Genomic DNA, 25,731 nt, shown 5'->3' on the forward strand with positions numbered 1-25,731 from the left:
AGATGTTCAGGCTTTGCATGTCTGGCTGTGGCCCAGCCTCAGAGTTTGTGTACCCTTCCTGCTGCATAATCCTGATCCTGGGATTTGCATTTTGTTCTGATGGATGGGGAGCTTTGAGAAAATCCACCTTTCTCTAATACAAGGTAAAACCTTTCTCCCTTCTGCAGGCGCCTTTGCTGCCCTTTCTTTTAATTAAATATTTTTTCCTCCCTAATGTTGGGAGAGCTTCCTAAAGGTCACAATTGAAAAGAGCTGCAGAAGGGAGATGCAGATTATAGTAGTATTCTGTCTTGTCATGGGGGAAATTGTGAATCGTTCTGCCTCTGAAAAATGTTTTTTCTTGTTTCTCCAGTCTAGTTAAAATTGTTGGGATTGGAAGGAAGGAATTTTTGCTGACATGTGGCCATGATGCCATTTATTTGATAGCTGAGGAGCAACAGAAAGCAGTTCAGCTAGAGGGCATGCCAGCCAAACACCTTTCAAATGTCATGCATTGTGTGGAGTAGGTTTTAAGTATAATGCATGCACTTGTCTTTATTGCAAACAATGCTGTCTTATTCCATCTACAAAATATTTGCACTTGAATTCTTTAAGTACAAATTTTGCAGTAGTTGTCATTTACTTTCTATGGACTTTAGGAATGCTGCTTACACAAGTGCTGTGCGTGCTCACTGCTTTTTCATGTTAATGTTGTCATGTGGAAGTGCTCTTATTTTATTTTATATTTATTTTTGAGATGGAGTCTTGCTCTGTCCACCCAGGCTGGAGTGCAGTGGCGCAACCTCGGCTCACTGCAACCTCCACCTCCTGGGTTCAAGTGATTCTCCTGCCTCAGCCTCCCCAGTAGCTGGGATTACAGGCACCTGCCACCATGTCCAGTTAAGTTTTGTATTTTTAGTAGATACAGGGTTTTACCATTTTGGCCAGGCTGGTCTCGAACACCTGACCTCAAATGATCTGCCCGCCTTGGCCTCCCAAAGTGCTGGGATTACAGGCATGAACCACCTTACCCGGCCATGTGTAAGTGCTCTTAAATATACAGAAAATAAGCCAGGCGCAGTGGTTCACCTGAGGTTGGGAGTTCCAGACCAGCCTGACCAACACGGAGAAACCCCGTATCTACTAAAAATACAAAATTAGCTAGGTGTGGTGATGCATTCCTGTAATCCCAGCTATTTCGAAGGCTGAGGCAGGAGAATTGCTTGAACCTGGGAAGGGGAGGTTGCAGTGAGCCGAGATGGCGCCACTGCACTCCAGCCTGGGCAACAAGAGCGAAACTCCGTCTCAAAAAAAAAAAAAAAAAGAAACAAAAAGATACAGAAAATATTTTTTATCTGAATGTGGTGGTCTGTGCCTGTAGTCTCAGCTACTTGATAGGCTAAGGCAGGGCTCCATCTCTAGAAAAAGAAAAAGATGCAATTTTTTAATAGAAAAATTCACCCAGGCCAGAAATGAGAAAAGATAGGCATTTTATAGACTCGTCATCAGGGAAGAACTGAAGAGGAGAATAAATTCAAAAGAGGAGCTTCAGTGCTCACTTTGGCAGCATGTATAATAAAATTGGAACGATACAGAGATTAGCATGGCGCCTTCGCAAGGATGACATGCAAATTCGTGAAGTGTTCCATATTTTTTCCGCATGTTCTCACTCATAGGTGGGAATTGAACAATGAGAGCACTTGGACACGGGAAGGGGAACATCACACACTGGGGCCTGTCATGGGGTGGGGGGCTGGGGGAGGGATAGCATTAGGAGATATACCTAATGTAAATGACAAGTTAATGGGTGCAGCACACCAACATGGCACATGTTTACATATGTAACAAACCTGCACGTTGTGTACATGTACCCTGGAACTTAAAGTATAATAATCATAAAGGAGCTTCAGGTGCTGGAAAGCTGGAGGAGCATATGTGAAATCATTTTCTGTCGGGTAAAATGTATATGCAGAAAAAGACTTTTCAGATGATTGGGCCAGTGATTATTCCTCACCATTTGGTCAGTGTGTGCATATAGACTGTCTCCACACAGGGTAGGTGCTTAAAAGGAAAAGAATTTTGGTAGGTCCATTTGTTTTTTAATACAAAATGGCAAATCAAATAGCTTTTACTGGTTAGGGCTGGAGTTTGGCCCTTTTCTAAAAAAACAAGTAAAAAGTTATGTGAAGGTTATATCTTGTGCCTTATGAAATTTGGCCTAATTCGTGAAACTTACAGCTTTTCATGACAAGGAGAGTAAGGTCGTAATTTAGTCAAGGGGCTTGAATGATGTGATATGAGGCGCTTTTATGAAGGTATCCACAGCGTTATGAAGTTCCAGCTGCCCATCATTAGTACTCAGAGCAAGTACTCATGAAAGAGCAGTGAGAACTGAAATGCATTTGAGTTGTGAGGTGGTGTGAGAAGAGGGGATGTTCTCTGCCAGATGATGGCAGTAGCCCTTTAGTTAACAAGGATGCCTAGAGGCTTAAACCAGATGATCTACATGCTTTAAGAGAAATAGTATTGTTTCCACCAAATTTCTAATTTGTCTCCTTGGATTTATGTTGTGGAGCAAACTTGTAAAGGCATCAGTAAGAAAGTTCTAAAAGCTGAAAAGAACACTACACTTTTAAAACCTCTATTTCGAGGCATGGAAAAGGTGTTTAAAAAATCAAGACGTTTTTGAACTTGTTGTATGCATTAAAGTGTAATTGCAGACAAAAGAACTGCTTAAGACTTTGCAATTCTATTTTTCTAAGTTTTGCTACAATAAATAGTCATGTATTGCTTAATGGGGATATAGTCTGAGAAATATGTCGTTAGGTGATTTGTCATTGTGCAATACCATAGAGGGTACTTACATAAACCTAGATGATGTAGCCTAGTGTATACCCAGGCTGTATGGTATAACCTGTTGTCCTAGGCTACAAACCTGTGCAGCATGTTACGGTACTGGGTACTGTAGACCGTTGTAACACAATGGTGAGTATTGTGTGTCTAAACATAGAAAAGGTACAGTAAACTTACTGTGTATAGGATGAGAAATGGTACACCTGTATAGGGTGCTTTCCATGAATGGAGCTTGCAGGACTGAAAGTTGCTCTGAGTGAGTGAGTGAGTGAGTAAGTGGTGAGTGAATATGAAGGCCTAGGACATTACTGTACACTACTGTAGACTTTATAAACACTGTATACTTAGGCTACACTAAACTTATAAATTTTTTTTTAATAATTAGCCCTAGTTTATTGTAGTGTTCTTACTTTATAAACTTTTAAATATTTTTACGTTTTTGACTCTTGTAATAACACTTAGCTTAATAAATTCCGGACACAATATCACTGTCTTCCACCTCTACATCTTGTACCACTGGAAGGTCATTAGGGCCAGCAAAATGCCTGGAGCTGTCATCTCCTATGTAACAATGCCTTCTTTTGGAATACCTCCTGAAGGACCTGCTTGAAGCTTACAATTAGCTTTTTAAAAAGTAAGTAGAATGACTATACTCTAAAATAATGGTAAGAAGTACAATATAGTAAATAAATCAGTAACCATTTAGTATCATTATCAAGTATGTACTGTACATAATTGTATGTGCTAGACTTTTATATGACTGGTAATGCAGTAGGTTTGTTTACACCAGTATTGCCACAAACATGTGAATAATGCCTTGCACTATGACATTATTTTCAACTTCATTATGACCTTATGGGACCACTGTTGTAAATGTGGTCCATTGTTGACCAAAATGGTATGTGGTGCATTATTTAGTTGCTAGACAATGGAGTTTTTAATCATTTTAGAACCTTAGGCTTACTGGCCGGGCGCAGTGGCTCACGCGTGTAATCCCAGCACTTTGGGAGGCTGAGGTGGGTGGATCACTTGAGGTCAGGAGTTCGAGACCTGCCTGGCCAACATGGTGAAACGCTGTCTCTTCTAAGAATACAAAAATTTGCTGGGTGTGGTAGCATACACCTGTAGTCTCAGCTACTCGAGAGACTGAGGCAGGAGAATTGCTTGAACTGGGAAATGGAGGTTGCAATAAGCTGATCGCACTACTGTACTCCAGCCTGGATGAAGTAGCAAGACCCTGTCTCAAAAAAACCCCAAAAAACAAAAAACCTTACTGAAATCACTTATCTCGGTTAATTGGCATCTTACGAGAATTGATAGTTACATGGTGATAGGGACATTACCTGAAAAATCTTAAGTGGTTGATATCTTCTCTCTTGAAATGTTATTCTTAGGGGAATCTGCTTAACTTTATTGGAATGAGGATGAGGTCTCCATGCTGTTTAAAATGGTGTGGTGGTTGCTTTGCTTTGTTTCATTTTGTATGAGAGCTCAGTTCTAGGCTTTTGGATGAATTGTTAATAGGTAAACAGAGTGAGTGGATTTGAGACAGGTGGTTGGGTTCATTGTAGGTGAGAAGCTTTGTCAAATGATACCTTTTTTTCTTTTTTCTTTTTTTCCCCTTGAGACAGCGTCTCATTCTGTCATCCAGGAATGCAGTGGCACAATCACAGCTCATTACAGCCTCGACCACCTTGGGCTGAGGTGATCCTCCCACCTCAGCCTCCTGAGTACCTTGGACTACAGGGATGTGCCACCACGCCCGGCTAATTTTTGGTACTTTTTTGTAGAGATGGGGTTTTGCCATGTTGCCCGGGCTGATCTTGAATTCCTGGGCTCTAGTAATCCACCCACCTTGGCCTCCCAAAGTGCTGCAATTACAGGTGTGCGCCACCACACGTGGTTGGTAAATGATATTTTGGTGAACCCGAGTTATTTAGAAGGTAGTGGTCTGGAACTCTGAATGTGAAGAGGAAACAAACCTTTTGTTTTTGACAAAACAGTTACGCTGGTTTAAAATGGACCACATACTGGAGAAGGGAATTCTCTGAGTATTTAATATGTTTCTGATTACATACTCCATAGCATACAAGCAGGTAGAGACACTTGGGTTTAGTTAGTAGAGAAAAGTTTGTTGACTGGATCAAAAATTCCTGTTGGTAATATTTTAAAAAGATTTGGGTTACATTTTGTAGCCCAGGAGATACATATTGCTGAGATACTTTTGACTGAAGTGTGGCATGAAGGGAAAGGGGGAAATTTGTAAGAATGAAGAGTCGTGTGGCCACATGCAGAGTATCAAGTACCAGGAAGTAGATAATTGACCAGGTGAGATGGAGAGGTCAGTACCGATGCGAGCCTAACTCGGTGTCTATTAGTATTGTAAGTTTACTACATAATAAGATTTTTTAAAGTCTGTGGTTTTGTTGATCTGATAGTACTGTGTACTTCATTTTAATGCAGGACGTAGGAGACAGAAATTGCTTTCCAGTTTTGTTTGTTTTGTTTTTGTTTTTTGAGATGGAGTTTTGCTCTTGTTGCCCAGGCTGGAGTGCAATGGCACAATCTCGGCTCACCGCAACCTCTGCCTCCTGGGTTCCGACTAGCTAGAATTATAGGCACGCACCACCATGGCCGGCTAATTTTGTATTTTTAATAGAGATGGGGTTTCTCCATGTTGGCCAGGCTGGTCTTGAACTCCCGACCTCGGGCTATCCGCCTGCCTTGGCATCCCAAAGTGCTGGGATTACAGGCATGAGCCACCGCGCCCAGCCGCTTTCCAGTTTTATGTCCACATGATGGTTACCGTTCAGATCTGAGGGTGTATTGTTTGAAGGAAAGTTAGAGTGCATCTAAGGAGCCAGGAATGTACTGTCTCCAATTCTTGATTCTGCTAACGAATGGTAATTACTCTTTCATGCTGCTCATTTTTATCATTTTATCTCTGAAATAAAATAACACCTATGAGAAAGATATAAGGGCCGGGAGAAGGAAAGGGATAGAGTGAAGATCCCTTTGAGACGTGTCACTGAGCATTAGCTTTGTGGGTTGGTTTACCTTTTTCTCTGTCAGAGTCTCTCTACCCACTTTTTTTCCCTCGTATATTGCCCTTTCTGAGCAAGATTGAGAGTTGACAACTGTTACTTTTTTATTCTTTATTCCTAAAGACCAAGGGTGGAATTTTTAGTTAATTTCCCCCATTATCCTTAAACAGTGAGATTGTATTATAATAAAACATTTTTGGATATTTTGTGGAATTTTTAGAAAGGTGCTCCTTTGTTATCTTTTTCCGCACGCTAACAGCTTTGAGTGGGATTTGACTGTGATCCTTTGTTGTTGCTCGTCTTCGTGGAAAGTCAGTTTTCCCAACTTTTAGAAGGGAGACACCTGCTAAGGGCAGCTTTTCAGACGCCAGGACTCGAGAGTACCAGAAGGCTTCTGTTGTCTGGGAGTGTTTAAAAAGATGGTCCCTGCTTCTCAGATCCAGCGCCCCTCACCTGCTCTATCTGACCCTTCCTTTCCCTTTATCTTCTATTTTTCCTCTTCTGCTCAATTTGAATTCCGCCTCCAGGAGTTTCTCTTCAGAGTGGAGTTTTGTCTGGCAAAAGAGCTTTGGCCAGTTAGTTTTGAGAGGTGAAGAGGCCACATTCTCAGCTCCTTCAGCCTTAGCTGCAAATTCCTCGAAGTCACCAGCTATTGGAGTAGACCCGACAGACTTAGCCGCTGTTCCCAGATGGGCCCGCTGAACTTTCCAGTTGAGTGCCTGTTGTTTGGGGATGCCCAGGTCTGCCAGATGCTGCACTGATCCCGTCTGCTTCCTCTCACAGACACTGGTACCTGCTTTGCAGGTCTTATGACTGTTGGTGATTTGTACCTGCTCATATTTGGGACTTTATGGAAATACTTTGTCACCTAGGCTTTTGTGGCTGTTTCCTGTGGGTTTTTCATTTTGCTATCCTAGTTGCTCTGTGTATTTTTTATCAGGGGAACTGAGAAAGCCATACTGCTGCTGCTGCCATCTTCCCAGAATCTTCAAACGCATTCTTTTTTTTTTTCTTTCTTTTTTTTCTTTTTGAGACGGAGTTTCACTCTTGTTGCTTAAGCTGGAGTGCAACGGCACGATTTTGATTCACTGTAATCTCTGCCTCCCGGGTTCAAGCAATTCTCCTGCCTCAGCCTCCCAAGTAGCTGGGATTTCAGGTGTGAACCACCACGCCCGGCTACTTTTTCATGCTTTTAGTAGAGATGGGGTTTCGCCATGTTGGCCAGGCTGATCTCAAACTCCTGATCTCAGGTGATCTGCCCGTGTCGGCCTCCCAGAGTGCTGGGATTACAGGCATGAGCCACCGTGCCCAGCTAAGTGTGTTTTTCTTTTTTCAAAATTTCCCATTGTTGATTTCCCTGGGTTTTGTTTTGAACAGCTGTTGCTCTTGGTTAGAAGCACGTTCTTTGCTAATACCAAGGCAGGGGATACTCTGTTCCGCCAGCAGGCGGAAGATAGCAGCCGTTCCTTCAGTAGGCGCATCTCAGGCCGTGAGTCTCCATCTAGAGCAGGACTGTTTGTCGCTCCGGGGTCCTCGTACATACTGTTCCCTCAGCCCGTGATGTCATCCTCCTGCTTCCCACTGGCTCACAAGCCTGGTCCTGAAGATGTCCCCCATCCCCCCTTCTCCCCCATTGGTGGTGGTTTTCCTGTGCTTCCGTAACATCTTGTGAATGTTTTATAGTAGCTGATATCACACTATATATGTTTACTTCTGCATGTTTCCCACAGCACTGTGAGTTCTTGAGGCTGGGGCCCTTGGCTTACTGGTCTTTGTGTTCCCAATGCCTGATCCAGTGCTGGGACTCAGTGACTACTCAGGAAACATTGTTAAATGAATGTCGGCAAGTTAGTGGTGCAAAGAGCAAAAGTAGCTCTCTGTGGACACATTGCAGGACAGACAAATGTAAAAATAAGAGCCACTTAGAGTCGTACTTAAAGAAATGAGTTTGTCCTGGGAAGGAACTATACTATTTTTATTTTCATTTTATTTAAAAAAGTTGGCCAGGCACAGTGGCTCACACTTGTAATCCTAGCACTTGGGGAGGTCAAGGCAGATGGATCACTTGAGGTCAGGAGTTTGAGACCAGCCTGGCCAACATGGCAAAACCCCACCTCTACTAAAAATACAAATATTACTGGGCGTGGTGGTGGGTGCCTGTAATCCCAGCTACTCAGGAGGCTGAGACATGAGAATCGCTTGAACTCAGGAGGCGGAGGTTGCAGTCAGCCGAGATTGCTCCATTGCACTCTAGCCAGGGCAACAGAGTGAGACTCTGTCTCAAAAAAAAAAAAAAAAAGTTGTGGTAGAGAGGAGGAGTCACTGGTCAAGTCCTTAGTATGCTACATTTATTTCGATTATAACCATTTAATTATAACCATTAAAAAGGTGGTGGGGAATTTAGGAAATTTAAAACAGACCATGACAATGATTAAGAAATTGGAAATTTGTGCTTATACAGGAAAAACCAATGGTTAACTCAGGTGAAGAGTAAACATAACCCCAGAACCTAGCCATAGGACAGGCTGGTGCACTGTGATTTCTGCATGTTCTTGCTTGAGGGCAGAGGCTTGACCTCTCTAGGTTCCTTCTAGTTCAGCAATGCTTTACTTGTTAATTAAGTTCTCTTCCTCTGGTGACTTGAGGGTTTGGAAATATCTTCAAGTGGGCCAGAAGACAGCTATTTAATGGTCTGATTTTTCTGGAAAGTGATATGTGATGACATTAAAACCTGAGTAACTAAGGAAACCAGACTTGCGCTGGTAGATACGAGAGTTGAAAATTTAACTGAGACAGAGACAAAAGAAAATCTGGCCATTTGCAGCATTAAGCATATGCAGTGAAATCCCAGCAAAAATGGAACAGAGAGGCAGATGTACCTGAAGCATCCCTTTCCCCCTTCAGAAAAACAGTAAATGGTCAGTGGCAATGGTTGAGGTGAATACATTTTGCACACTAAGGCCACCCAGAAATGCTCAGGGTCTTTATATAAAGACATTTTTTATAAAGATGAGCTTTAATCATATGATTTAACGAAGGACATTTTTTACCGATAGGCCTTCTAGTTGTGTCACTACTTATTGTGTGTGTCTGTGGATTAAATAGATTGGCAAAGCAAAAACGTATCTTTTCTCTAAGATTATAACCATGCCAAGAAGCACATTGTCTTTGTATAGGACCATTTAATGCTTTCTTTACTAGAAAAGCTGTTGATGGTAATCTAGCTCATAGACTTTACCTGGGAGTTGGGACTTCCAAAATGGCTTCATTTGGTAGTTACCAAACCTTGTTAAAAAGCTGAAGAAGTCCCACATTCTTATAAGCAGCTCATTTTTTAAAGCAGATAAAATGAAACTGATTCTATTGCCATTTCCCCCTTCCTTTCTTAGGTCCTCCCTAAAAGGACCTCCCCAAAGTGTAGTTTAAAATCACTAATTAGTCCAATAAAAGTTACTCCAGTCTAATTTCCCAAATTATCCTTAAGTCACTGAAGCATAGAACTCACAAGGTCTTGATTTTAAGAAATCTCGTAGTCTGTCCCTGGTGTGGGCTGCCTGCAGATGCTAATTACCTTCCTGTGCCTTCCAGTTTTAGCCAGCTTTGAAGCAACATGACACATGTGAGAAAGATATAAGGACTTGGGGAACGAGAGAGATGGAATGAGACGAGTCATTGGACGGCTGCACTGAGGGTTGGGTTCCCATTTTCTTGGTCCTGGGATGCCTCTCCTCCCTTCCTCTCTGCTTTTTCCTTGTACTGACCACAAGGAAGGACAGCTCTATATACTTCTCTTGCTAGAGAAACAGTTGAATTTGACTATCATGTGTATCATTTTATTCCCATTCTTAATGGCCACAGTGTTTTGGAGCCCAAATATTTATTATTAGGTGCATTGTTCTGGGATCAAGAAATTCATATATATGCCATATACTGCATTTATTCATTTTTTCAAATATGATGTATATCTTATTTAATATACAATGTATATTTTATTTAATACGCAAAGACAAATGGAAACGTCCTTTTTTTTGTATATCCATATCCTTTTTAATTCAGTCTTTTATTGAAATTTCACTTCTTGAAAGAACTGTTTTTGCTATCGTAGTTCCCCCTGCCTTTTTTCCCTTTTTCATATAGGGCTAGTAAACAAAGTTTTTTTGAGACAGAGTCTTGCTCTGTCACCCAGGCTGGAGTGCAGTGGCGTGATCACAGCTCATGGCAGCCTTGAGCTCTTGGGCTCAAGTAATCCTCCGGCTTAGGCCTCCCGAAGTGTGGGGATTATAGGGATGAGCCACAATGCCTGGCCCTAGCACACTTTTCAAATATCGAAAACTGTCATTGAATTCTTTAATTATGATGGTTTATGAATTTTTCTGTTGTTAAAAAGATAATGTTTTTTAATAGTGAAAAAAGCAGTGTTAAGTTATTGCCTATGGGCCAAATGATTATATAAGATAAAAATGACCTTAATAGGGTTACAAATATAAAAGCTGGCAATTAACTATTAATCAGTGATATATTTTAAAGCTCAATAACATTAAACATTTTGAAATAGGCTGAATTAATATTATTTTTCAATTATACACATTGTAAAATTTTAATTGAGCATATTTGACGTTATTAATCACTGCAATTAGTTTTTGGTGACTTTCTGTTGGAGGGTTTCCTTAAATGTATTCTTTCTCATTTCTTTCTGTTCTACCTGTTCCCTTCTATGATATAATTTACCTTTTGTGAGGAACATAGGAGGTGGGTGAAAAACGTGTGAATGTTTTTGAACTCCTTATTAGCCTCAAAACAGGAAAGCCTTTTCTAGACCTTTTTGCTCCAGAAGAAAGTAGAACCAGGGACCTGCAAAAACTAGGTTCTTATACGTAAAAGGCTTTAAATAAGCTCTGTTGTCTGGTTGTTATATGTTATTAGTGTTAATAACTTCTGAAGTTTTACTGGCTTATCTGAAGGCTCTTGGTGATAGAGATAATCTTTAAATATTCTCTTGGCAACCTCTTTTATTTATGTATGTATTTTTGGTAAGAAAAGGTAGGAGGATATTTAATGAATAAGGTTGCCCAAATACACTGTTCATAGGTGGGCCAGTTAAATGAAGCAGATTATGAATTAATGTAAATTACTGTTTCTTGATTGTAAGTTAAATAGGATGGCCGCTTCAGTAAGTAAATCTTTTTATTACTTTTGTTAAGCATATAGTTCTTTTGTCTAGTTGGTCTAATCCATTGTTAAAGGTAGGGTCATGAAGTTTCTAACTATTATTGTTAAACTTTCTATTCTCCCTTCAATTCTGTCAGTTTTTGCTTCATACATTGTGGAGCTTTGTTCCTAGGAGCATATGTTTATATGTTCATAATCGTTATGTTTCTTTTTTTTCTCTTAAGAGACAGGGTTTCACTCCATTGCCCAGGCTGGAGTACAGTGTACTGTACTCCATAGCTCACTGTAACTTCAAACTCTTGGGCTCAAGTGCTAGGACTACAGGTTCATGCCACTACGCCCAGCTAATTTTTTATTTTTATTTTTGTAGCAATGCTCTCTATGTTGCCCAGGCTGATCTCAAACTCTCTGGCCTCAAGTGATCCTCCCTACCTCAGCCTCCTAAAGCATTGGGATTACAGGCATGAACCACTGTACCCAGCCCAATTGTTATATCTTTTTAATTGACCTTTTTATTATTATGTAACAGCCTTCTTGGTCTTTATAATGATTTTTGTTTTAAAGTCTATTTTGTCTGATATTTGTGTAGTCATGCTAGCTCTTTACTATTTGCATAGAATTTTTTAAATCCTTTTTCTTTCTTTTACTGCTACTTGTATCTTTGAATTCTAAAGTGAATTTTCTGTAGACAGCTATAGTTGGATATTGGTTTTTAAAAAAATCTATATGTTATAGGCCCAGCAATACAGTTATACACATGTTGTTTTATACAATTGCTTTTAAAATCAGTAAAGGGAAGAGAGGAGAAGAAATAGGCATTTATGTGATATTTTATAGTTACATAATTACGGGTGCTCTTTGTTTTTTTCACGTGGATTTGAATTGCTGTTTAGGACCACTTGTTTTAGCTTGAAGAACTTTATGTTAGTGTATCTTGTAAGGTGGGCCTGTTATCGCAAATTTTCTTACTTTTTGTTTATCTGGGAATGTCTTTTTTTATCCTCATTTCTGAAAGATAACTTTTCCGTATGTAGGATTCTTGGCTGACAGTTTTCTTCCTAGGAACACTTTGAATATGTTATATTATTGCCTTCTGGCTTCTGTTGATTCTGATGAGAAGTTAGCCATTAATTTTCTTTGGGTTGCCTTGTGATGAGTTGTTTTTTTCTTTTATCTTGATTTTCAGTATTTTCTCCATGAGTGTGTGTATGTGTTTTAATTTTATTTTTAACAAAACGGAGTGGGTCTGCAGAATCCTTGTTTTGGGCTTTTAGCATTTTAATTATGTATCTGTGACTCTCTTTGCATGTATACTAGAAGTTCGTTGAGCTTCTTGGATGTATAAAGGTTTTTCATTGGCTAGGTGCGGTGGCTCATACCTGTAATCCCAGCACTTTGGGAGGCCAAGGCGGGCAGATCACGAGGTCAGGAGATCAAGACCATCCTGGCTAACACGGTGAAACCCCGTCTCTACTAAAAATACAAAAAATTATCTGGGCATGGTGGCACACGCCTGTGGTCCCAGCTGCTTGGGAGGCTGAGGCAGGAGAACCTGGGAGGTGGAGGTTGCAGTGAGCTGAGATTGCGCCACTGCACTCCAGCCTGGGGGACAGAGCAAGACTGTGTCTCTCAAAAAAAAAAAAAAAAGATTTTTCATCAACTTTTTCTTTTTAAGGGACAGGATCTTGCTCTGTCTCCCAGGCTTCAGTGCAGTGGCGCAATCATAGCTCACTGCAGCCTCAAACTCCTGGGTCAGCTGATCCTCTCACCTCAGCCTCCTGAGTAGCTGGGACAACAGATGTACACTACCATACCTGGCTAATTTTTATCTTTTTCATGGAGATAGGGTCTTGCTATGTTGCCTAGGCTGGTCTCGAACTCCTGGCCTCAAGCAGTCCTTCTGCCTTGGCTTCCTAAAGTGCTGGGATTATAGAAGTGAGCCATGGTGCCAGGCCCACCCATTATTTTCGACTATTTTATTTTCCTGTGATAGGTGATTTTTGTCTTCCAAAAATTTTGATATGTTTAAATTCTAATCTGCAGTATCTGTGAGTGTGATCTTACTTGGAAATAGGTTCTTTGCAGAGGTAATCAAAGATAAAACAAGGTCTTACTGGATTAAGGTGGGCCCTAATCCAGTATAACTCATGTCCTTATAAGAATGGAGAAGATACGCACCCGTAGAGGAGAAAATGCCACTTGAAAACAGCAAAAGAAGGAATGCTAAGGATGCCAGCAACCGCTAAGAAGCTGGAGAACATCATGGAACAGATTCTCCCTCAGAACTTCCAGAAAGAGCCAACTCTACCAATACCCAGATTTCAGACCTCTAGCCTCCAGAACTGAGAGAGAAAAACGTTTCTGTGGTTTTAAGCCATCTAATTTGTGATACTTCGTTATGACAGCTGTAGGAAAGTAATACAGATCTTGGGACTGGGAAATGGGGTGCTGCTCTAACAAATACCTAAAAGTGTGGAAGTGGCTTTGGAATTGTGTCGTGAGTAGAAGCTGGAAGAATTTTAAGGTGCATGATAGAAGCAGCCTGGGTTGTCCTGAGGATACTGTTGGTAGAAATATGGACATTAAAGGAGACTCCGGGTAGGTCTCAGATGGAAATGAGGAACATGTTACTGGACACTAGAAGGAAAGCATGCCTTGTTTGAAAGTGGCAGAGAATTTGGCTGAATTATGTTCTATTGTACAGTGCTCATATGTGTGTGTAAGGGGCCGTCGGCTCTCCTGTTTGGAGAATGACATAGAGTTATCATGACAATTCTTATTATTAGGAAGTTGATTCATTTTTTTATCTCATTTTTTCATTTTCATTCTGCAGAGCAGGTGAAGTGAAAACAACCCTTGCCTATTGGAAAAGCTGCAAAACATTAAGCTACTCTTTCTAGTTGGGAATCTCAATTTGTTTTAAATGGATTTGTGTGTCTGTGTGTGTCATTGGACAAGATAATAGCTCGGCAGTGGTTTGATTATATAATAGGTCTTCAGCTTATTAATCTAATTGGATTCCTGTTAATCTCTGAACAATGCAACCAGTGACCATTGTCCAGGTATGAAATACTACAGCGAAAACCACCAGACTGATTTTGTAACGATATTTATATGAAAATGATGCCTTTATCTTTACAGTTTTCACCTCGTTTTCTGATCAGTATTTTATTTGCTCTCTTCTTTTTCTCCATATTGAGGCTTTGCATATTTTTATTTTGTCTCAGATCTTTGCACAATGAACCTATAAAATCTCTAGTTTTTGCGATACATCTTTCAGTTACATCAAATGTCTTCTAAACTTTTTTATTATTATTCCTTCTTACTACTCTCTTGTGAATGAAGGCTAATGACAGCTCTGTTTGTCTCTGCATTTGGGTCCGGGTAATGAGATCCTTGTTCAGTAGTTCTTCTAATTTGGGGACTGGTGAGTCATTCATATGCACAAGGATCAGCCTATTATAAACATTTGGCAGGACCATTAATTTGGTCTAGGTCTCCCACTTGCCATTTCGGTGCTTGTTTCACTGCATTAATAGTTCCTTAGGTGTTTCAGATCATAATCCTCTTTTAGATCAAGGTACTTATTTTGCCCAGGTTTACATTTTTGCCATGTGTTATAGCTATGTTTAGAGGTTTTATAGGTTTTACATTAACTGGAGAAGCCTCTCTCAACTCTGTTCACCCAATGGGCCAACAAAAGAATATTGAATTTTCCCAGACAGAACCCTGCCGGTGTTTTCAGGTCTAGTTCTGTCCTGCAAATTCTCATCAGTTACAAGGCTATTTTTTTTTTATTTAATTTTTTTTTTTTTGAGATGGAGTCTCGCTCTGTCGCCCAGGCTGGAGTGCAATGGCATGATCTCAGCTCACTGCAAGCTCCGCCTCCCAGGTTCATGTCATTCTCCTGCCTCAGCCTCCCGAGTAGCTGGTAGTACAGGCACCCACCACCACACCCGGCTAATTTTTTGTAGTTTTGGTAGAGGCGGGGTTTCACTGTGTTAGCCAGGATGGTCTTGATCTACTGACCTCGTGATCCGCCCGTCTCAGCCTCCCAAAGTGCTGGGATTACAGGCGTGAGCCACCGCGCCCGGCCAAGGCTATTTTCTGCAGAATGCTCCTGGTATTTGTTATTTACATAGCAGATTCTATTGTATACCTTTCATCTGCCAGCATCTTTTGGTTCTCAGAAACTTGCAGGAATGCTCTAGTTTTCAGGCAGTCTTTGCAGTCCCTAGATCATAATGTAGAATGCCATCTTTTTGTTTTGACAGGGAGGCTTATGATGATATTTGAGGGCTGCAAGTGATCTTGAAAGGCCACTTAGTCTATTATTTCATGAAAGTGTATGAAAGTTGATTCAGGTGAGGATTATTGACTAGTGTTAAATTTGTTAAGTGAATGGTCGGAGAACTAGAAATTTACAGTGGATCGAATAACACTGCACAGTTTCCTATATGAAGGAGGGAAGACATATCTGTACAGTGGGTGAATGGATCAGACTTCATTATCCAAACCCTGTGACCCGTCTTAGTTATTATATATAGTGCTTATGTTTGTTCAGCCATCTTATGTGATGTAACAAAGGGTTCAAAGCACCATCTGTGATGTATTTTAGCCAAAAATATTTAGCTTGGCTCCATTGAGCACTTAAATTTTTAAGATTAGTTTATAGATAATATTGGAGATAAAAAAAAATCTATAAATAATACCATGAGGAAGCAGCCAGACCTGGCCTGGCCTTGTCAATAAGTCAGTGTCATAAAAATAGGGACTGTGCTAGATTCAAAGAGACTTAAGGAATAAACAATTAGATACAGTTCCTGGTCCTAGATTGGATACTGTCTGGGAAAAAACAGCTGTATAGGACATTTTTTGGGTTAGGGAAATTTGGAAATAGCCTGGGTGTTACATGAAATGAAATTTATTAAATGGAGAGATGAATATTTTTTAAAAATCTGGTGACCAAAAAGAAGTATATATAAATATATACATAGAAAAAGATCTGGAAATTTGTGTACTAAGGGGTTAGTGGTACTCTGTGGGTGATGGAATCTGGGGTTTTTATTTATTTTAGTTTTGCTTGTCTTTTCCTCCTAATTTTCTCCAATACATATGTCCTGTTTCTGTGTTAATAAAAGCTTGTTTTTTTTTTAAGTCCACACTATTTTTTTTAAGTCCAACCCATCCTATACAGATGAGTTGTTTTAATATATTTTACTCATTTTTTTCTTGATAAGGATTTTGTAATGTTTGGGACACAAGATTCTATGTGCATCTCTCTCTCTTTTAAAAATTTAATATTCTATTATGAAAAAATTTAAATACATGCAAAAGTAGATAGAATAATAATATGATTTTCCATGTACCCATCATCCAGCTTCAGCAATTACCAATTAAGTATAGTGTATTTCATGTCTATCCACCATTCCTCTCCACCCACTATTTTGGAGCAAATCTCACATGTCCTACCTTTTCATCCATAAAGAGTTCAGTGTTTATATCTAAAAGTTAACAACACTAAAAAAAATACAATACCAGTATTACAACAAACAAACAATAAATTAGTGGTATTTCCTTAATGTAATCAAATATCCAGTCATTATTTACTTTTTCCCAGGTGTCTCATAGTCATTATTTCCTCTAGATTGTTCAAATGAGTACAAATAAGTTCCCTACATTACAGCTGGTTATGCCTTAAGTTATTTGGTTTATAGGTGTCTCCATCCTCTGCTACCATTTTTTTCCCCTGCAGTTTATTTATTGAAGAAACTGGGCTCCTTATCTTCTAGAATTGTTCACATTGTGTATCTTTCTGCATGCTGTCTTAACCTTTCAGTGCCCAACACTGGAAACTGTTCTCTAGAATGCGTCTGAGCAGGGTTGCTATTTAAAGCTTGTAGAAATCTATACAACATAGTCAGTTGTAATACAGGGAACTTTTGTATACCCAAGCACTTTCTTCTCTATTGAATTAAGATTTTGTGCAACCTTTTTACTAGGAGCATTGTGTGTGTGTGTGTGTGTCCACATGTATACAACTAGTTGCTCACACAGACACTACCTGAAAAATGACACAGGCAAGTTGGAGACATTGAGCCTGGAGAGTGCTAAGAGGACACCTGAGAGGGCGCTCACAGAAGGCTATCAAGGGCAAAAGAAGTGGCCTTGACTTTGTCAGTAATTTGTCTCCTCTCAATATTTAAAAGTAGATTTGTGTCAATATATAACCTCAGAACATTCATTAATCCCCTATCTGGATAGTTCTGTTTATAACATGTATTTATTCCAAACTCAAGTTGTTAATAAGAAGTACTAAAACAAATTTAGATGCGCAATGGTTTTCATTATTCTAGAGTATGGAATCATAGGTGTAAATGTGGTACCATGTAAATTCATACACCATTTCACAAGTCATTGTCCCTCACTATATGTAATAGTATTTTCCTACGAGTGTGTGTTTAAGTTAAATAGTTTTAAATCATGTCATACTTTAATGGCTCTAAAAAGTTAAATCTTATAAACATATTTATGGAATGCGTTTGTAAAATCCATAAATTGAAAGGGAGAATTGATTTCCATCCTTAAGTCCTTTGAGTTTAAGGTACTTACAGCCTTGATTCTTTTAACTGGATGAAACTGAATTCCCTGTAGGATACACAGGGATAGGTTTTAGACATCAGCTACACAAATGTTTAGGCAGCTGCTTGCTAGATTTCCTTTTCAACGATTACTGAAAAGTTCACCCTGAAAGAACACTCTGGTATAGTGTGATTCTCTTACTATTTAATATCTTCAGACAGCTTGGTGTATTGCTTTTTATTGATATGCCCATGTACTTTTTTGTTTTATTTTACAGGAAGTCTACTAAGGTCAGGATTTCCACTGCCTACTTATTGATTTATCTCTAATGGTTGCAGATTGAAGACGACAGCGATGCAGAGACCTATGGAGAAGAGAATGATGAACAGGGAAATTATTCTAAAAGAAAGATTGTCTCTAACTGGGATCGATATCAAGATATTGAAAAAGAGGTCAATAATGAAAGTGGAGAGTCCCAGAGGGGAACAGATTTCAGTGTCCTCCTCAGCTCTGCAGGTAAGAATTCCAGTTGCATGCCTACTGCTTAGTGCTCTAAAACTTGCACAGACATTGCATTTATATTTTTAAATCCCACTTTTATAACTAGCAATGTATCCTTTGTTCTTTGGATTTTAAATTCAAGTAAAGGACGGTGTTGCTAATGGCTTGTAAGGGAAAAAAATGATGTTAAGTGGAAGTAAGGGTTTCCATGTACTGATGTAGAAAGACTAAAGTCTTTGCGATAGATAAAAGCCTTCCTAGAAGTGGAAAAAGCTGAGCCATGCCGCTGTAAATTTGATAGTCTGAGAAAAATAAATGTTTTCTTTGATATTGGAGGAAACATTACTTATATTTATAGGAAGCATGATAAAGTTTCTAGAATATACGTTCTCTTTTTTCTTCCTTTTTTTTTAAGTAGCCGGGCATATGCATAGTATTGGATATGCACTTATTGGAGCCAGATGCACTGAGCACCAAGTTTTTGATTGTGCTTTTGGATAGTCTTCTCTGTCAATACAGTGAAGACCCAGTCTATCCGTGATCAGCTGTAATCTAAGATCGATTGCACCTTCAGTGATGTGATGCTGTAGAGCAGTAACAGGGAATAATGGGGGAGTGCTGGGTGTACAGATGGCTGCAGGGTCCCTACTAAGGTGTGGCGTAAGAATTTAAAGAATAAGTGGAAGATAGACGAGTGATTTCCAGGTGTTGGGGATGGGAGGGTGGGAGGCGGATGTGGTTATAAAGGGGCAGCATGACAGATCCCTGGGGTGCTGATACTGTTCAGTATCTTGACTGTGGTGGCAGCTACACGAACCTACACAGGTGATAAAACTGTATAGAACTTAATATACACACATGTGCACAAATGAGTATGAATAAATTTGAATAAGATTGGCAGATTGTATCAGTTTCAGTGTCACTCTCCTGGTTGTGATATTATATTATGGTTTTGCAAAATGTTATTGGGGGAAACTGGGCAATGTGTACAAGAGATCTCTCTGTATTATTTCTTTACAACTATGTGTGAATCTGAAATTACCTTAATAAATAATTATTGCCAGGTTAAAAAGATACAGAGGATGCAGATGTGAGAAGCAGAGAAGTAAAACAAAAATAATACTTTGGGACTGTTTTGAATTTTTTCTTCCGCATGACTTTGATGTTGCTGTTTAGTTCTACCTTTCTTCTTTATCCACCTGTATTTTTGAATGCCTGCACGAGACTAAGAACCATAAAGTGATGCATTCTCTTCTAACTTAATAGAAGATGCTTTTCTGAGCAGGAAAGAAGTACATCATAAAATTGTGAGTCAGAAGCACAGGATTCAGTTTGTCATTACCATAGATGATTCAAATAGCATAACTTCTTTAGGTTTGTGGATTTTTCTCAACTCATTGACTGTTCAAGGACTAAATAATTTTTCCTGTCAAATGAGTGCTTCCCTCTTGGTACCTATATTTTGGCCAATTACGGGTTTATAAGCATTTTTCTTCAAGGTGGTAGAAGGGGAATGAAGGTAAAATATGAGCTGGTTAGTTTTAATTCTCATCAGCCGTTCTGCCAAAAGATGTAGGGAGAGAAAATTGAAGTAATGCAATGAAATTAACTTGTAGACTAAAGTAGATTTAATTCAATCAGTGTGTAGTCAGTTACTAGTATCTGTCAAAAAGAGATACTTCATAAATGTTGGAAGGCAGTTAAAAATTCTAGTCCAGGCTGGGCGCGGTGGCTCATATCTGTAATCCCAGTACTTTGGGAGGCCGAGGCAGGTGGATCGCCTGAGGTCAGAAGTTCGAGACCATCCTGGCCAACATAGTGAAACCCTCGTCTCTACTAAAAATACACAAAATTAGCTGGCGGTGGTGGCAGGCGCCTGTAATTCCAGCGACTAGGGATGCTGAGGCAGGAGAATTGCTTCAACCGAGGAGGTTATAGTGAGCCGAGACCGCACCACTGCACTCCAGCCTGGGCAACAAGAGCAAAACTCCATCTCAAAAAAAAAAAATTTTTTTTTGTCCAACCTAGCAGGCCTGTCCTCTGGTTTATGATTTTGGTTATTTATTTTAGCATTTTATTCATAATTGAAAACCTGGCATGGATTGAGTCTCCCATGTATTTTTCTTGTAGTGTCTTTGCTTACTGATTTCTTCTGAAGTAGCTTGTTTATCTGTGATTGGTTTTTTTGGTGATTGCCAAAAAACTCCGTCTTTTGATATGTGCCTACGTTTCTTTCCCACTCTGTTGCTGATTTATCAGTTTCTTCTCATGATAGCATAAGACTGAGAAGAGCTTCCATGCTTTTTTCACACTCAGTGTTTTGGTGCTATATTGGTTTACTTTCGAGAGCTCAACTTCATTCTCTGATAATAAAAATTCTGCAGTATGTAGTGTTCTCTAGGTAAGCTGACCATACTCCTTGAAACGATTCTGCTTCCTAGTGTACTATCCTTGTTGGTATAAATAAATATACAACTGAGAAAAAATATTGCTGGTTCCTTAGGTGTGCAGTCATAAACTTTTCTAGATATTGCCAAATTGCTTTCCACAGTAAAGATGAGCTAGAGTTCCTAGTGTTCAGTATCTCTGCAAATACATAGTACTGTTGGACTTTTAAATTGTGACCAGTTGACTGAATGGTATCTAGCATAGTTAATTCAATAGATATTTAAGTACCCATTGTTTCAGCTATTGGCTTAGAGGCTGGGCATAGAGTGGTGAACAGAACAGATATAAACGCCTGCCTCACAGAGTTGACTTTCTACAGGGTAGAGACAAACAAGAAGAATATATAAAATGTTAAATGCTGTAATTGCTTAGAATAGAAATAAAATGAGGAAGGGCTGTTACTAGTTTTAGAAGTAGCCTGGGGTCTTACTGAGAAGATAACATTTAAGCAAAGATCTGAGGAGGGTGAGGGAGCAAGTGAGGATATCTGTGGGAAAAGTGTCCCAGGCAAAGGGAATAGCAAGCTCAAAGGCTTTGAGATTAGGAGGACAGGGAATCGCAAGGAAGGCCAGTGTGGCCGAAGCAAAGTGAGCAAGTATGCGATGGGGTTGGAAAGGCATTATCCAGCCAGATCGCATAGTATTGTAGGTCATTGTAAAGATGTTTTCTTTTGTTCTGAGTGAGATGAAAAACCAGTGGAGGGTTTGAAGAGAAGAGTGATATAATTTTACTCCTGTGTTAACAGGATCATTTTGCTGTGTTGGAAGGAACTGAAGACTGGCAAGAGGGGAGCAGGTAGACTAGTTAGGAAGCCACTGCTACTACTGATAGCAGATAGACTAGTTAGGAAGCCACTAATAATAATCCAGGTGAGCAGTGGTAGTGGTTGCTGGGTCCAGAGGAGAGCAGTGGAGGTGGTGAAAAGTGCCTGGGTTTTAGATCTGTGTAGAGGGAAGAGCAGAGAACACTTGCAAATATTGGGTATGAGATAAAAAGATATGTAAGGATGACACTAGGTTTTTGGTCTGAACAGTGAGAAGAAGGGAGTTGCCCTTAACTGAGGTGTGTAAGTTATAGGAGGTACTCAGTGTTGCATGTATTAAAATTGAGATGTCACTTAGATACCTGTTGCAGTCAGAATTCCTTAAGAAATGGCTGGCACACTCAATATAATTGAATATTTTTTTTCTTTTTTTTTGAGACAGAGTCTTGCTCTGTCGCCTAGGCTGGAGTGCAGTGGCTGGATCTCAGCTCACTGCAAGCTCCGCCTCCCGGGTTTACGCCATTCTCCTGCCTCAGCCTCCCGAGTAGCTGGGACTACAAGCGCCCGCCACCGCACCTGGCTAATTTTTGTATTTTTAGTAGAGACGGGGTTTCACCTTGTTAGCCAGGATGGTCTCGATCTCCTGACCTTGTGATCCGCCCGTCTCGGCCTCCCAAAGTGCTGGGATTACAGGTGTGAGCCACCGCACCCGGCCAGTTGAACATTTTGACAAAGGAATTATTTACAAAGGTATATGTAGAGTATAATGAAAGCACTGAGGTAGTGCTGAGTTGAGAGGGCAAGTAGCAGCAGAGATGGTACCACCCTAGTTACTGGAAATTTGAAGAGAGTCAGAGAGAGTTGGCCTTGGGAGGAATCACCTTCAGTGAGGGGACTCAGCCAGTGAAGATGACCCCACACTGAGAGAGTCAGAGGAATAAACATTCTCTTCCTGTCTCTGCCAAGGCTTCCATAAGCCTAACCTACTGGAAGCCAGAAGACAAGGGAAGTTGTAGTCCATACTGGTCAACCTTCTAGGGCAGAACAGGATGGAGAAGGGTGGGGGATAAATCTGCATTGGCACATGGAAGAGACCCGGCACAACATCTAATAGGCGGCATGGAGCAGGCTGCTGGATAGAGGAATGTGGGGCTTCAGGATCCAGGCTTGGGCTGGCAATAATACATTTGGGTGATGCCAGCCTATAGATGATATTTGAAGTCATGAGAATGTATGAGATGACCAGGGGAGTTATTACCTAGAGAAGTACTGATTCCCAGGGACCACAGTGTCTACAGTTTAGGGTAAAGAGAAGAAAACAGCAAAGGAGACTGAGCATGAGTGGTAGAAGAAAGAACCAGGAGAGTGTAGTGTCTTTAAGTGTTTTGAAGCAGGAGGAGAGATCTGTATCAAATGCAGTTGATGACAATGAAGAATTGACTGTTAAATTTAACAACAGGAAGGTTATTGGTGATCTTCACAAGTGCAGTTTTGTGGGAGTGGTGGGATAAATTTTCTTGCCTTTAAAAAGAATGTGGGAGGAGACGTTTGAGACAGCAGGTATAAATGACTTAATTTTAAGGAGTTTTGTTATAAAGGAAAGGAGAATAATGGGCTGGTGGGAGAAGTGGGTTAACACTTTCTAATTTTTTCTTTTTTTGGCATTTCTTTTGTAGCGACAGGGTCTTATTATGTTGCTTAGGCTGGTCTCGAATTCCTGGGCTCAAACAATCCTGCCTTGGCCTCCCAAAGTCCTGGGATTACAGATGTCAGCCACTGTGCTTGGCCAGTTAAGACATTTTTTAAAGGTGGGAGAAATAACTACATGTTTACTTGATGATAGATCCAGAAAAGAGGACGAAAATAATATGGGGAGGGGTGAGTATTCCTGGATCTATGTTCTTTAGTAGATTATGAGCTTGATAGGATCTATTGTGTAGGTGGAGGGATGGCCCATTGCTGGGGCTTGGGCAGTTTTCCAACTGTAATTGGAGGACAGGCAGAATATATGGGCATAGATATGTGTAGATGGGTAGATGTCACAGGGGCTTGAGGAAGCGGTCGAAGAAAACCATGGATAAGTGTTGTGGAGGAGGTACTGGAAGTAGAAGGTAAGAAATAGTTGTTGGGGAAGTGAGAAAGTATAGTTTCCTATTTTCCAAATAGGAAAATGCGGTATAGATGTTGGGTGACAATAGGGGCCCACATGAATTTGGTATTCATAAATTTAAGGTGAGAACAGGTATACTTTTCCCTGACTCATATTGTGCTGTATGGGTGCAGGCCCAGAAAGACCGGACAGAAGGGTAGGACTTAATCATGATTATAGTTTAGCAGAGCAAATGCAATGAAATGAGAGAGGGAAAAGGAGATGATTAGAATGATTGACATGAATTTAAGTGGGATAAGGAAATAAGTGAAGATATGGGGGAAGATGAGGGGCAGTAAAAAGATCGTGGGATCACAGGACTCCAGATTCTTCTGGGCAGAAGGATTATTGACCTTCTTGAGGAAGTGTGAGTTGGAGAGGTGGGAAGTGGTGGCTGTAGATTAGAATGTTTCACGTTGAGATTTGGTGGGGCAGGGGGTTGCAGATGATGGTAATGATAGAGTCTTATATAAAAATATGGGCGTGCCTGGCTGTGAGGTGGTGTGGAGACCTCATCCTTGGAGGTTTTAGTTTACATTTCCTTAGTTGTTGCTGACGTTGAACATCTTTGTATTTGTGGTGCCTGCTTTCTTTGTGAACTGCTTGCTCACATTCTTTGACCATTTGGCTATTTTGTTTCTTATTGATTTGTGGGTTAAAAAAGATGTAATCTTGACACTTATCTTTTGATATTTGTGTTTGCAGGTGTCTCCTGATATGAGGTTCACTTCTATAATGGTGTCTTTCAGTGCATTGTTTTAAATTTTAGTTGGATTTATCAATTTTCTAGCCTACTGTTCATGGTGTTTTATGGCCTTGAGAAATCCATCTTTTCTCCAAGGTTAAAGATGTTCTCCTATATTTTCTTATAAAAGTTCTAATTTAGCTTTTTTTTTTTCCTGAAGAGTGTTACATTTTATTGTTTGCTACATTCTCCTGCCATGGTTTTCAGCTCCGTTGGGTAATTTAAGGTCTTCTCTATGCTGTTTATTCTAGTTAGCCATTCGTCTAATCTTTTTTCAAGCTTTTTAGCTTCCTTGTGATGGGTTCAAACATCCTCCTTTAGCTCAGAGAAGTTTGTTATTACCAGCCTTCCAAAGCCTACTTCTGTCAGCTCGTCAAAGTCATTCTCTGTCCACCTTTGTTCCGTTGCTGGCAAGGAGCTGCGATCCTTTGAAGGAGAAGGGGCGCTATGGTTCTTAGAATTTTCAGCTTTTCTGCTCTGGTTTCTCCCCATCTTTGTGGTTTTATCTGCCTTTGGTCTTTGATGTTGGTGATGTACAGATGGGATTTTGGTGTGGATGTCCTTTTTGTTGATGTTGATGCTAGTCCTTTCTGTTTGTTAGTTTTCCTTCTAAGAGGTCCCTCAGCTGCTCAGCTGCAGGTCTGTTGGAGTTTGTTGGAGGTCCACTCCAGACCATGTTTGCCTGGGTTATCACCAGCGGAGGCTGCAGAACAGCAAATATTGCTGCCTGATTCTTCCTCTGAAAGCTTCATCTCAGAGGGGCACCCGCCTGTATGAAGTGTCTGTCGGCCCCTACTGGGAGGTTTCTCACAGTCAGGCTACACGGGGGTCAGGGACCCACTTGAGGAGGCAGTCTGTCCATTCTCAGAGCTCAAACACCATGCTTGGAGAACCACACTTCTCTTCAGAGCTGTCAGACAGGGACGTTTAAGTCTGCAGAAGTTTCTGCTGCTGTTTGTTCAGCTATGCCCTGCCCCCAGGGGTGGGGTCTACAGAGGCAGGAAGCCTTTCAGAGCTGTGGTGGCCTCCGCCCAATATGAACTTCCCCAGCCACCATGTTTACCTACTCAAGCCTCAGCAATGGCAGACGCCCCTCCCCCTGCCAGACTGCTGCCTCGCAGGTCTGTCTCAGACTGCTGCACTGGCAGTAAGCAAGGCTCCATGGGCGTGGGACCCACCGAACCAGGCGCAGGATGTAATCTCCTGGTGTGCCATTTGCTAAGACTGTTGGAAGAGTGCAGTATTTGGTTGGGAGCATCCCGATTTTCCAGGTATAGTCTGTCACGGCTTCCCTTGGCTAGGAAAGGGAAATCCGCTGACCCCTTGCACTTCCGGCGTGAGTTGATGCCTCGACCTGCTTCAGCTTGCCCTCCGTGGGGTGCACCCACTGTCCAAGCAGTCCCAGTGAGATGAACTAGGTACCTCAGTTGGGAATGCAGAAATCACCATCTTCTGTGTCAGTCATGCTGGGAGCTGCAGCAGCATTTTAAAAACCTAA

At 40.6% G+C, this 25,731-nt stretch overlaps 1 protein-coding gene and 1 non-coding gene across 2 annotated transcripts in view; both read left to right on the forward strand.

The window, feature by feature from the left end:
* AVEN (apoptosis and caspase activation inhibitor) overlaps nucleotides 1–25,731 on the forward strand; it is a 185,602-nt gene that overhangs the window by 17,986 nt on the left and 141,885 nt on the right. The window contains exon 2 of the mRNA XM_017960494.3: nucleotides 17,966–18,143. Coding sequence (XP_017815983.3) covers nucleotides 17,966–18,143 — 178 coding nt within the window. The remainder of the gene's footprint in view (nucleotides 1–17,965; nucleotides 18,144–25,731) is intronic.
* LOC116275996 lies at nucleotides 1,531–1,634 on the forward strand. The gene has a single exon (XR_004185460.1). It is a non-coding gene; the product is annotated as a U6 spliceosomal RNA (small nuclear RNA).

Source organism: Papio anubis, chromosome 7 (assembly GCF_008728515.1).
Source record: "Papio anubis isolate 15944 chromosome 7, Panubis1.0, whole genome shotgun sequence".
Classification (NCBI taxonomy): Eukaryota; Metazoa; Chordata; class Mammalia; order Primates; family Cercopithecidae; genus Papio; species Papio anubis.